The 12,605-nt window shown below is 40.6% G+C and overlaps 1 protein-coding gene across 1 annotated transcript in view; it reads left to right on the top strand.

Annotated features, from left to right (window-relative positions):
* The window catches only part of gli2a (GLI family zinc finger 2a), a 106,357-nt gene that overhangs the window by 86,419 nt on the left and 7,333 nt on the right, over positions 1-12,605 (top strand). The window contains exons 6-10 of the mRNA XM_084724527.1: positions 2,505-2,706; positions 2,982-3,180; positions 4,958-5,068; positions 6,094-6,234; positions 10,635-10,784. Coding sequence (XP_084580653.1) covers positions 2,505-2,706; positions 2,982-3,180; positions 4,958-5,068; positions 6,094-6,234; positions 10,635-10,784 — 803 coding nt within the window. The remainder of the gene's footprint in view (positions 1-2,504; positions 2,707-2,981; positions 3,181-4,957; positions 5,069-6,093; positions 6,235-10,634; positions 10,785-12,605) is intronic.

Here is a 12,605-nt window from a genome sequence, read left to right as displayed (position 1 = left end):
CACTGAATTTTTCTGAGCTGAGGTCGAGGTATGGGTTGAGGGGGTGCTTTGACGATGGAGGTAGAGGGCGGTGTTTTGGGCACAGTGCCTAGAAGGGTGCGGCAGGCGCCAGGCTAGCAGGCCACCAGGCTGTGAGGCCTGTTTCCTGCTTTATAAAGGGGAATATTAATACACTTATCTCCTATTAAATCTGTTGGCAAGGCAGCGAGCTCGCCTCACTGCAAAAATAGCAAATCGTAGCAGCGGCATGGCCCGTATGGAGCAAAGCTTATCAGAATGAACTCCTTATTCAGTACGATTCTGGACTGCCTGCATCTCCACCCATTTCTTTCTATTCCTCCTCCCTTCTGAAAAAAGATGACACATTTATTTATTAGCCCTAAAGAGGCACATTCTTGAGGAGCGTTTGTTGTTTTTGCCAACTCTTTCATACGCATCTCTATCATCTCCACTAGTCTTTTTATTTCCAGGCCCCCAACTACTGTCGTCTGCTGTCTGAAGTTCCCGGGGGCCTTTTAACTAAGTGCATATGCCCCTACTTTACGACTCGCCACCTCCAAACATAATAGTTTTGGGAGTAACATCCTGGTTTATGGCTGCAGGTCTGGCGCAGTGATTATGGCGGTGCCTGGATTCATTTGGCTCGAGGCGTCGTGACTTCTAGCAGCAAAGAGTCGGCGATTGGTTTCATATTGACAGCAGTGGAGCTGACATGCAGCAAATGTGTGTGTAGGTGAGTCGTGATGGGCCTATTATGAGTTTCCTGCCTCTCGCGCCTCGGCTAATGTCCGCTGTAGGACCTAATTACACATGTGCTCAGAGACTCCCATGCCAGTGCCGCTGTCTGTCCCCTCACACTGCCCAGCAGCACCTGTTGGTCCCAAGCAAGTGATCTGTCTGTGTGTGTGTGTGTGTGGAGTGGGAGCTACAGGCCTCAGAAATGTAAAAGAAATAAATCATTCATTCTTGAGAATAAGGCCAAAACTGTTTTGCCGGGGACTGATTTACTCTTCAATTATGCTGGAAAATATATTTTAAACGATCAAACTCTTGTCTTTTAAACCCTGTAATGGGCTGGCTTTTTTATTAAAAAGTACTTTTTACAGCTGAAGACCTGAACTTTTTCAATTCCATCAGACACGTAAAAAGTCATAGTATTATTTTATGAAACATGTAGGAATGTTTTTTGTTGCATTCATTCAAGAAATAAATACCATTATAATGTTGCCCACTCACAATTACTGCTGATAATGTAATTTCTGTTTGTGATAAACAACATGTAGTATCCTTTATAACACAAAGAACACGCAATAAATGTATCATGGATTTTTTAGCTTTTTTAAACTTGCTAAGAATTCTCTCAATGCTAAACAAAATACAAAATTTTAAACCATAATTCTTATGTAGTGTTTGAGACACATCTGATGGCAATATTATTAAATAAATGTATCAAAAAATAGTAAGCTTACTAATCCTTGAGCAGTATTCCCGCCTTTTTGTAAACAAGGAAGGCTAATTAAATCATTTTCAGTAAATAAAACACAACACAACATTTTCATAAGAATATATATTTTTAAAACAAAGATGATTATAATAGTACATTTTATACCTATTTTATTATGAAGAAATATTTGAAGGCTTTTATTGTTTGAAGCTGTGAATTCTTGTCTGGGACAAGGGTGTTTTCTGGCATAGAGTAAGTTTAAAAATGAAACAATAAAGCATATCATATGCATTAATGCTTCAAAAGTTATTTTCACCCCATAAAAGGAATTAGAGTGTGGTAATTTTCAAAGTTGCTTTGGTTGGTTGATTTGTCCCAATTCTCAAGAATGGGTGAAATATACACGAATGATGGACTATCAGTACGTATGGAAAAATAAATAACCCTCTCTTCAAGTCTGTGGGAAAACGGTCTCCACAATTATTTTCCTGTAAGAAGAAGAAAATAGTGCAACAACCAGGTCTAACGGGAGGCCGTGAACCCTACCTTTGTGAGTCAGCCTTGTTCTTGTTCTTTTAATGGTATTCTGAGATCAATTTGTTTAAATTGCCTCCATTTAACTTGCCCAAGTACAGCGGTCTGAAAGAGATTGCTATCACGGTAATTACTGAGAATGATTGGAGGCGATTCATTATGCATAAGAGGATGCGAATGTTAAATAGAAGAGCTATGTGTGTGTGTGAGAGAGAAAGATGCAGGAGATAGAGTGTAGCTTAGCATGGCTGTGACCTCCACTAGAACGCTCTGGGCTTAATGTTTCTTCCTACATGGTCCAGGCTAACTGCTGGTTTCTACTGAGGCCAGGCCGAGATTTAATGGAATTGTGCGAATTTACATGAGTCCTGCAATATGAGCGATGACAGTAGCATCCGAGAGGTTCTTAACACTGCACATTACACATCATGCATACGTTTGCTAGCAAGATTTATTTTCAAATCATCGAAGTAGCAATTCCAATATGGCTGACATCGTCTCTCTGTTGTATCTGTTTTGTGTCCAGTATCACGTTTCTCCAGCCCACGTCTCACACCCCGTCTGAGCAGGAAGAGGGCGCTATCTATCTCACCACTGTCAGATGCCAGCATCGACCTGCAGACCATGATCCGTACCTCACCTAACTCCCTGGTGGCTTACATCAACAACTCCCGCTCCAGCTCGGCCGCCAGCAGCTCCTACGGGCACCTTTCAGTTGGAGGGATCAGGTAGTTACACAGTACACGTACACATATCTAGGAATAACAAACACACACACAATTACAGGCATACACTTGAGCATATAAACTAGTTGAGGTAAAATGTGTAACTACAGACTTTTTGTGATGCAGTGGATGAAAAAAGTACAAGTTGCAAAGTCTGACAGGGTTTGGAATAGTATTCAACAAACTTTGAGTATTAGAATTAGAATATTAGCCACCAGAGAAAAATCTCCATTCATATTTTCCATGAAATAACTTGTTTCCTTTCCCCTGCTGTTCAGTCCCTCTTTCAGCTTCCCTCCTCACATCAACCCTGTGGCGTATCAGCAGCTGTTGTCCCAGCAGAGGGGTCTCAATGCCTTCGGCCACACGCCTCCTCTCATTCAGCCATCGCCGTCCTCATTCTCTGCTCGCCAGCACCCCCTCACTGCTTCAGCTATGTCCACCTCCCACAACAGCTCCAACTCTGAGGCAAACCAGGTAGGGATGGTATCTCAGGGTGCTTTTCATATAAAGCAGGGTATGACTAAATTCTTTATAGTATTCAAGGGTATTTCTGATTAATGTGAACAAGTGCAAGCTGCATAAACTTCAATCGGAGCAAGACAAAAATATGCAAAACTCGATCCTTAGGCAGGAAACGGTAATGTGTAAAATGGATTTTTAATGACATGACAATATGAGGAGAAAAAACTGTTTTGCCCAGTGGCAGTTTGCCACAGCCTGATAGTCAGGATCAAGCTTTCTTCTTCACTCTGACTGAAGATGATGCCCTTATTCTAAATGCCACACACAAAACGCTGAAGAAAAAGTTGTCAGTGAGATTACTGTCAATTATTTAAACCAAAGAAAAATTGGAGATGCGAGCAGTGATTCAGTGGTTTTGAAAGTCTGGGCTACGTTTGGCATGGAAAATGATGAGACACAAAAATGGCAAAAAATATTATTAGTTTTGACAAGAACCAAAACTTAGTGCCCCATACTGAAGCTGAAAGTTATGTATGTTATGTAGCTATAACTTACACATTACTGTAGCATATATGAGCCTCCCCCCACCACCACCACCACCACTTTTGTCCAATAAATAGTACTAAAAACAATGTTTCTGATCTCAGAGTGAACTGTCCCTTTCAATTTATGATCTAAATTGTTGACAGTTTTCTGTCAATCAAATGACCGCCTAATTGTTTTGGCACTTTTTAAGAATTGAGGATGAAGTACTCTACTGTAAATGTACAAGCTGTCATGAATTAAGTATTTTTTGTAAATTGTCTCAGGTGGGAAATATGCAGGAGTCACCCAACAGCTCCATCTGTCTTACTTCCTCCTGTCTCCTCGCGCTCTCTTTATCAGCCCGCTGTATACACCACCGCCACTCCTAATGTAAACTTCCCACTCAGTGAATCACTCCTCACACTGTATCAGCTGCCTCCAGCTCTGTTTCAGCACATATTCTCACACACACCGAGAGTATCCAAGAGTGTATAGCTGCATCCTTTTGCATACATACACTCACACACACACAAACAAGACACAACCCCATGTGTGCACATACACTAACACACATCCAGCTTCATTTCAACAGTGATCAGAACCATATTGCCCTCTTGGTTTTCAGCCAACTGAATGAATCATCGAGGCCCCCAGAACTGAGCTGTAGCGTCTGGGTGGGATTAGGAGACCCCCCTCCAATGAACCTCAATTTACACACACATACACAATCATTTATCCGCTGCTTTATATTTTACGTCTTTCCTTTCTTTTCGTCTTCGTTAGAGCTTTAATAGGCCGCGTGTGTCTTACTGTCGTCTTCAGAATCTGTCGGCAGATCAAAGCCCCCGCCACCCCGCAAACACCGACCCTGCCGCCTTCCCCCTCTGTAGCGAGGGTAATAACTCCTCTTCTTTCATATTTCCTTGCGGCTTTGGCGATCATAAAGCAGTCTAAATTGTTTAGTCTCGGCGGCGGGTCCTGGTCTGACTTATGGGCCGCGGTGCCTGGCGCAACCAGGACTCCACACATCTCTTTGGACTGTCGAGCCAAAAACAATCGCCTGCTATCTCTGTGACTCTGTTATCTGATTCCCCTCCACCTCTCCCTGTGGTGACTGTGTGGAATCTGGTGGTTTAATAAACTGGATTCATAGGGGGAATGGACGGGTAGGTCGGTATGTGTTAGGACTGAATGATTCACTGTCAGATTATGAATGAGTGGGTTGATGGATTAGTGGATGACACCTCCTTTTTCTGCTTCAAAGAATGCCAGTGGAGACCCAGCAGTGAGCAGCACAGTCAACCCACTGACCACCAAGAGGTCAAAGGTTAAGACGGAAGCGGAGGGTCCGCTACCCATCTCACCGTCCTCTCAGGTAAGAAAATCAAAAAACTGTTGACATGAGTTGTGTTGGGTAATGAGCTTGTTACTTGGTTAAATTAATCGTAGCAATGTTGGTTAAACTTTCCAAAATATGATGTAGAAAACTTTTTTTGTTGGCATTGACTTAGCATTTTTTACCGTTAGCTAACACTCAGCCACTGGCTGTGTCCAAAATTCCTTACCAACACACTATTTAGGACACTAAAACAGTATGTGAGATTTATTAGTATGTGCAAAACCTTAGTATGAAACCAGTAATATGTGAATAGCATGTGGACAAATGCCCTGTGGACAGACTGACACGCTGCAGGTTGTAGTGATGGGTCTGAAAGGAGAGCGGGAGGTACAGAGGTATTTTGTGTGAAGTGTAAAATGTTCTAAACAGCATTGAAATTGACAAGGTTGGACTTATTTTTTATGACTGAAATTACATTTTTGGTATTACAGAGAGAGTAAAGGCACCTTTGGGGACCGGTACTGGCATCGGTTCAAATGTAAATAGTCTGGGACATAAGAAAATCTTGAATCCTGAAAAACAAATGCAACAATAGATGTTAGTTTTCTAGGTTGCACTACCCATTCCAAATCATTTTTGCTTTCCTTTTCTTGAATAATATGCTTCAGGACCTGCAATGACCTTAAAAAATCTAGTCAACTGCGTAGATTTATTTTCATTTGCAACTTAGCTATCTCCATCACAACTGCAGCTACTTACAGTGAGAAAGTAGTCCCCCACTTTACCTACAGTTGCTAATTTGCCTCTTATTGATTATTGGTAGGGAATAAATAGCAGCTTTAATCAATGACAAGAGGTGTTGTCATGCTTTGAGATCAAGCAACAACTCATTAGGATGAAGAAACAGATAAGATAAGAGAGATGCAAAACAGTGCAGAATGCTCCTTTAGCGTATTGACCACAGATTCAAAAGATGCAGCATGTTTTAATTCTGGTCATTTATAGTCGATACACACTGCTGTTTGTTAGCACCCTTCTGACACAGTGTCTCCTCTCTCCAGGACCATGGTGGGGGGATCTTGGACCTGAGTGAGGATCTGGATAAAGACGAGTGCAAACAGGAGCCTGAGGCCATATATGAGACAAACTGCCACTGGGAGGGCTGCACCAAGGAGTATGACACCCAGGACCAACTTGTTCATGTAAGTGATAGGCTTGTTGTCCTTATGGCCTTATTATTGAATGACAAACTTATTTTTTTATTATTTCAGCCCAAGGACTATAAACTGGGAATTATGCAGATTTTTACAGATTAATCCAGAATTACAGACTTTCCAACCTGAAAATGTGACCCATGAGGTGAATGTAACGGTTAATGTAAAAATAACTTAGAAATTAAATAAATATTCCCTTTTTATATTATTTTTCCCCTTTTGGGTCTGGATCTCCTGTCTGTGGGGTTTGGGGTTTGTATGTAAAGATAAACAAGTTCAGCGAAGTTATGTAGGTAAGAGACGAGGCAGGTTGCATCCTAAACTCCACCTGGTAAAGGTTTATAGATGTGATTTGTGATTTGTGCATGAGCTAATAGTTGTATCTAGTTCTATGTAATATCCAAATCAGTCTGAGTAAATCCTGAGATCTCTTATCTAAGTCCTAAATCAGTTTTGTCTTAGAGAAAATGTTAGAATGTTGCGTTCTAACAAAGTCAGTCTCTGTTTTTTGGGAACAACCCAAAAAACAAACAACATAGCCTGGCTATCAGAAGCCATGTATGCTAAGCTAGCAAATTGAATGTGTGAAAATGCTGTGAACACACAACCATGAAACTGATGTTTGATCATCTCACAGCTGGTACCCACGCCATGCAACGCTTCTTGGCTGCGAGTTAAATTGCCCTCAGTTTCTTACGCTGGTCATGAAAACGGTTATGGAAGTTAATAATACAGCAAGTGTTAACCATTCCACTGAGTTTTTAAGTTGTGTACAGTATAAACACTGCTGTAATGTTTTCGTCCACTATTACTGCTACCTAAAATCCCACAATGCCTTGCGTTGCTCACTGCCACTCAAGTCTTGATCCCACTCTCTATTAGCTTAATTCTGTTCTTTCTATCAGGGAAGCGAAGTCTGCCACACATATACAGCCGATGCTTTTGTGCATTTGTATTTATCACCACAGACATGGAGATGTTTCATGTGTTTAAAATATCATGAAATATGGTTTTGTACTTAATGGACATCATTGCTTATTGTTTAATTTAGCTAATTAATTTTCATATTTTTTATCCTATATTTCTGATGCTTGAAAGAACTAACATTTTCAAAAGACACATTTAAACTAGGGATGTTAATGATTAATTATTAATCAATTAATTGCCATTAATAATTTAAGTTATCAAAATGTATTAATTGATGCCATTAATTGCACCTCATTTGTTTTGTTTGACAGAGCCATGTCTTGGATGAGATAACTTAAAAATAAACTTAAAACGAGAAAAAATTAGACAAAAATGAAAATGAAGGGAAAAAAATGTTGTATTGTGTTATTAATGATACATTGATCAACCAGTTATTAGTGTTCTCATCGGTTAAGCAAAATGCACAAAATTTGCAACCCTGCAATTTAAACGCAGGCAACCATCTCCATACCTGTGGTGATAAATACACCACAGGTATCTGTGCTCTGTGTATTTTCCTGCTTTGTTGTCCTTTGTCATCACATGCCTGACAAACTTTCAAATGTCACGTCCTTCTCAGACATGTTTCATCTTGCTATTCTGGATGCTGTCATCAACATTATTTCTCTTCTTTGCTGTTGTGAAAGTAAATTCCAAACTTCCCCTTCATACACTGCATGTTGTTGTGTAAAAAGTGAAAAGTTCACACAACTCTTCTGCTCCTCATTAACTGCACACTGATTGAGTCTGGTCCGAAAGCTGTCCACTAACTGATCCTTTCCTGTTGGGCTGACACGCGCAGCCTTAATGAGCCTGCTGGCTCTCGCCAAATTCAAGCCCGAGCCCTGCAGCTGTGCCCCACCATCCCCTCAGCCCCATGACCCCTAACCCCTAACCTCTCACTCCCAGCAAACACCCCAGCCCCTGAAGCCCAGAGGGCCGACCATAAATCCATCGTCATGCCAGGAGCTCTGGAGTTGTGGAACCTCACGCTCCCCCACTTTTCCAGTCCAGCTTCTCTTCTTGCTTTATGCTTTCTGACTCTGTCAGTCATTTAAGTGCGGTAGTAGGAGGAGCAGCGTCAGGTCCACGTACCCAGAGACTCATGGGAGGCGGTGGTGAATGGGGTCGCTTTGGGCTGCTAACATGTCAGGACCAGAGTTACCTTTAAAAACTTCAGCTCCCAAGCCACAAAATGTGAGAGAGCTCGCCAGGATTTAGTGAGTGGGCTGCAGAGGATTGGTGGTTTGATCTCGGGTGTGGATGGACAATGTGAGGCCAACACATTCTTAGATTCTCACAGGACCAAGGATTTTCTTTATAAGTATCTGCTTTCTATCAATTTTATAAAAAAAAAAAAAACTGAAATACAGGTGTTGTTATAGATATTTTTTTCCTGCAAAAGCTCCTCTCCCTCAGCACATCCAGGGTTTCACACAAGCTTCTCTTAATATCAGCAAAAAAAACACACCTGTGGGTTTTTCTGGCTTTTGCTTAACCAAAGTAATCCTGTTTCAAGAGCCCCACAAATTATGGATTCACAGTAGTGTGTAACCTGAAAATAGAGGCCTCCACTTGTTTCCATTCCTCCTCCTTCACCCAAAATAGATCTCAGCAGAATCGTCGACCACTGAGCTTTTCTGCTGGTGAAGAAGTGGCCACATAAGTGGAGCGTTGTGGGCCTGGATGTCCTCAGGAAATGAAGTGGTTCCTCTGGCTGTGTGGATATTTGCATGTGGTGCACAGGATGAGAGTTTTTAAGTGTGTCTGTTCAGAAACATTGTGTGTGCGTGTGGGCACTGTAAGTGTGTGTTTATCTGTAGTGTAAATAATTCAAGTTTGATCAAACCTGTTGTGTCCGTTTCCAGCAGTGCAAATTATTTATTGAATAAAACTCTTTAAACATGATGAATTCCTACATGCTGAAGGTCTCTGGGATTTGTCATTAAAGCCTCAATTTGTAAAAATGCATATATGATATCAAAATTGAGTGTCTCATTATGCATCCACAAAAACCTGAGTGGGAAAAAAAGTAAAACTATTTCAAAAATAGTTCATTTTGATGTTTAGACCATTTCTTGAGACTGTGTGGGCGTTGCATATCACGTTTTAATTGATATCTCCCTCAGGACTATCAGCACAGTAAAAAATAATCAGTATCAGTGTAATTTTAAATTATATTAAGAAAGCCTAAAAGATTTTTCACACATTTATGATTATCTCCTCAAGGACCTCTCGTGGTTGTGGTAATTCACAATTTTTGAAAAATCTATACAAAACCCATAACATATACCAACTTGTAACTCAAGTCAGCTCTCATCAACAACTGCTAGGCTAAAAACAAGGCTTGCCTACTAGTAGTGTTTGGGAGTAACTATTTACAAAAGCTATTGCAGTCTTAAAATCACAATGCTGTGGAGTCCTCTAGTTTTATGATTGGTTCACGGGTTTATTTGCACACATGGATAAGCACACCCAATCCAAAACTGTACACTGTAAATGCAAACACTGTTGTCACGTAAATTATGTAGTGCCTTAACTTAATTTATACTAGTCTTCTAGTTTCCAGTACTTTTTGCCCTCATACTTTTATAATATTTAATTGTTTTTTCTGAGTGAGCTGGTGGCACTAACTTGACACAGTTAATTTACCAAAGTAAATGATTTCTAAATTTCTTTAAGTTAACATGTTAGAATTGACAGTGTAATGACAATATTTAGAATTTTGATTAAAACTAATATTTTGTAGATGCTTACTAATATGTAAATAAGTATAGATTAATGAGCCTAAATTACAAGAACAGAGAGCTGTTGTAGATTTTGATGTCCAGTGGCTTTAAGGTTTATAATTTCATTTGTCTGAAACTTATCAGATTAGTTCCTACAAAATGTATGTGAGCATCACACAGGAAGCTTTGTGCCCCACTCCTCCCTCCTCCCTCCCCCCATCAACTTCCTGATTCATCAAAAGTAAGAATAGAGGAAGATAAATACTCTTCCTGATCACTTTTACTAGGATCTGAGGAAGTCCCTCTTCCTTGAGAAACTAACACAAAGAAACACACACACACACACACACACACACACACACACACAGCCTGAAAAAACAGACAGTCCTTTTTTAGTTTTTGTCTCCTGTTGACAGATGCATAATAACTGTCAGCCATAATGGATGGCACCATCACACTCGCTGTGTGTGTGTGTGTGTGTGTGCACATATGCATGGGCACATGAAAGAGGCAGAATCTTCTGGTGGGAAAAAGACAAGAATTTGCTGACTCGTTTTTAGTAATACATACACACGCTCACACACACTCTCATTAGTGTCTAGTCACCATTTTAACATCGACCTGGTTGTCTCTATCATAGGCGTGCGTTGTGATACTTTGTGATGATTGACTTAAACTGAATTGTCTCCTCAGCACATCAACAACGACCACATCCATGGTGAGAAGAAGGAGTTTGTGTGTCGCTGGGAGGAGTGTTCGCGGGAGCAGAAGCCCTTCAAGGCTCAGTACATGCTGGTGGTCCACATGAGGCGTCACACAGGGGAGAAGCCGCATAAATGCACAGTAAGAACCTTGTATCCCTGGAAAGCACTGAAGTGAACTGATAGTAATTTGCAGGTTAAGTGATTGAGCACAGGATCATCTCATGTACTGTCTGACTGACTAACTGGTTTCTGAGGGAGCTGAGGGACTTAAAGGGATAGTTCGGATTATATGAATTGAAGTTGTATGTGGAATTTATCCATAGTCAGTGTATTACCTTCATTAGAAGGCAGTTGACATGCCCCCGGTTTGGAACAATAGCAGGATTACGTGTGTATGAGGCATTGTACTGCTGTGGACAGGGTCGGCGGCAAAACAGAAAAATCAGTTTAAGTGTGTGCTATATTTGGAATATTTTCATTAATTTACCTTGCCATCAGACAGGATACCGCTGTTATATAAGCCAAATATCACGCTCTCCAAAACAACAACACGAATTGCTGGTCTACAACTGCCTCAATTTGTTAGTTTGTTGTGTTTTTGTGTGACTCTAGTATGGTTGAGTGAGAAATAACAGCAGTTTCCTTTCAGAAAAGGCTGTCTGACAGCAAGGTAAAGTGGTGAAAGTACTCTAAATACAGCATACACCCAATACTGATAAACTGATAGTGAGTTTTTTTAAAAATCATTTTGCTGCCATCCCTGTCCACAGCAGTACATTGCTTAGCTGATGTGCTCCTCTCTGCTTCCACAAACTTCAAATAATCAGGACTATTCCTTTAAAACTGACTTTTCATCCAAAACACATCTGTATCTAATACCTGTATGTCCATGCATTTCAATATCAGTGTATAATGAAGGCTTTTTGTTATAAATTTAAAGTCTCAGACAAAAGAAATGTGTTTGATGTTATAATACTATGTGTTCCAAAAAGTTAACAATCTGATTTTAATATGTGGCTTAATCTTGGTATTATGCTGTGGTGTATAGGAATGTTTGAAAAAACAATCATGCATTAACTACTTGGTTAATTAACTACTGGAACTAGATGTTAAATGCTACTCAGCCAACTTAGCAGCCATGCAATATCCAGCCTACAAACCTTCTCTTTGCCTCAGAAAAAAAAGATTAAAAAACATTTTCTTTGTGCTGAGCACCAGTAATATTTTCCATGTTGATAAATCATGGGGTTTTTTATTGAAGCCTTCACTTGCTGTGTGAAGATCAAATCGAGGGCCTGTTTGCTCGGCTTCAAAGCCCACTCACAGGCTCTTGTGAATGCATTAAAACAGATGACTCGTGAAAGAGAGAGTTAAGAAAGCTGATTGACAGCGTGGGTGTGTAATTAAAATCTGCAGACGAGCAGGGGGCCATGGGTCCTTATTAAGACCACGCTGTATATTCTACACACAAATCCCACTTGCATCCTCTCCTAACACTCGAACTCCCCTTTAGTCTTGTCTTTTAAAGGAGAATCTTCTGACTTCTACGTCCAATTCCTGAGCTAGTCTGATGTGATTCTCTTTTAATTTCAAAGCCAATTACATTCACAATGACTGCTCAGAAGGAATACCAAATTATAGCTTGTACAGTACAAGTGAACACAAAGGCTAAACACAGACTTCTCTTTGTCTCAACAAAGCACAGCAGACAAAGGGCTCTACCACACCTCACACTTAGTTTAGATATTTCACATAATAGTCCTTTTTACCGAAGTGTAGCACTGCTTTGCTTTTGTGTGGCACGCCACAGTAGGTGGGCATGAGTCCAAGAGTAGATTACATTTGAAAACTGGAACACACGGAGCTCTTTTCTCTACCCAGCTGCCGACAAAACAACACAGCAGCACTCAGGCAGCCGGTCTCACTGTCTCTCTGTCTGTCTGTCTGTTTCTCTGTTTCT

This window comes from Lutjanus erythropterus, chromosome 8 (assembly GCF_056507025.1).
Source record: "Lutjanus erythropterus isolate fLutEry1 chromosome 8, fLutEry1.hap2, whole genome shotgun sequence".
In the NCBI taxonomy this organism is placed as follows: Eukaryota; Metazoa; Chordata; class Actinopteri; order Lutjaniformes; family Lutjanidae; genus Lutjanus; species Lutjanus erythropterus.
This window is presented reverse-complemented; position numbering and strand designations above follow the sequence as displayed.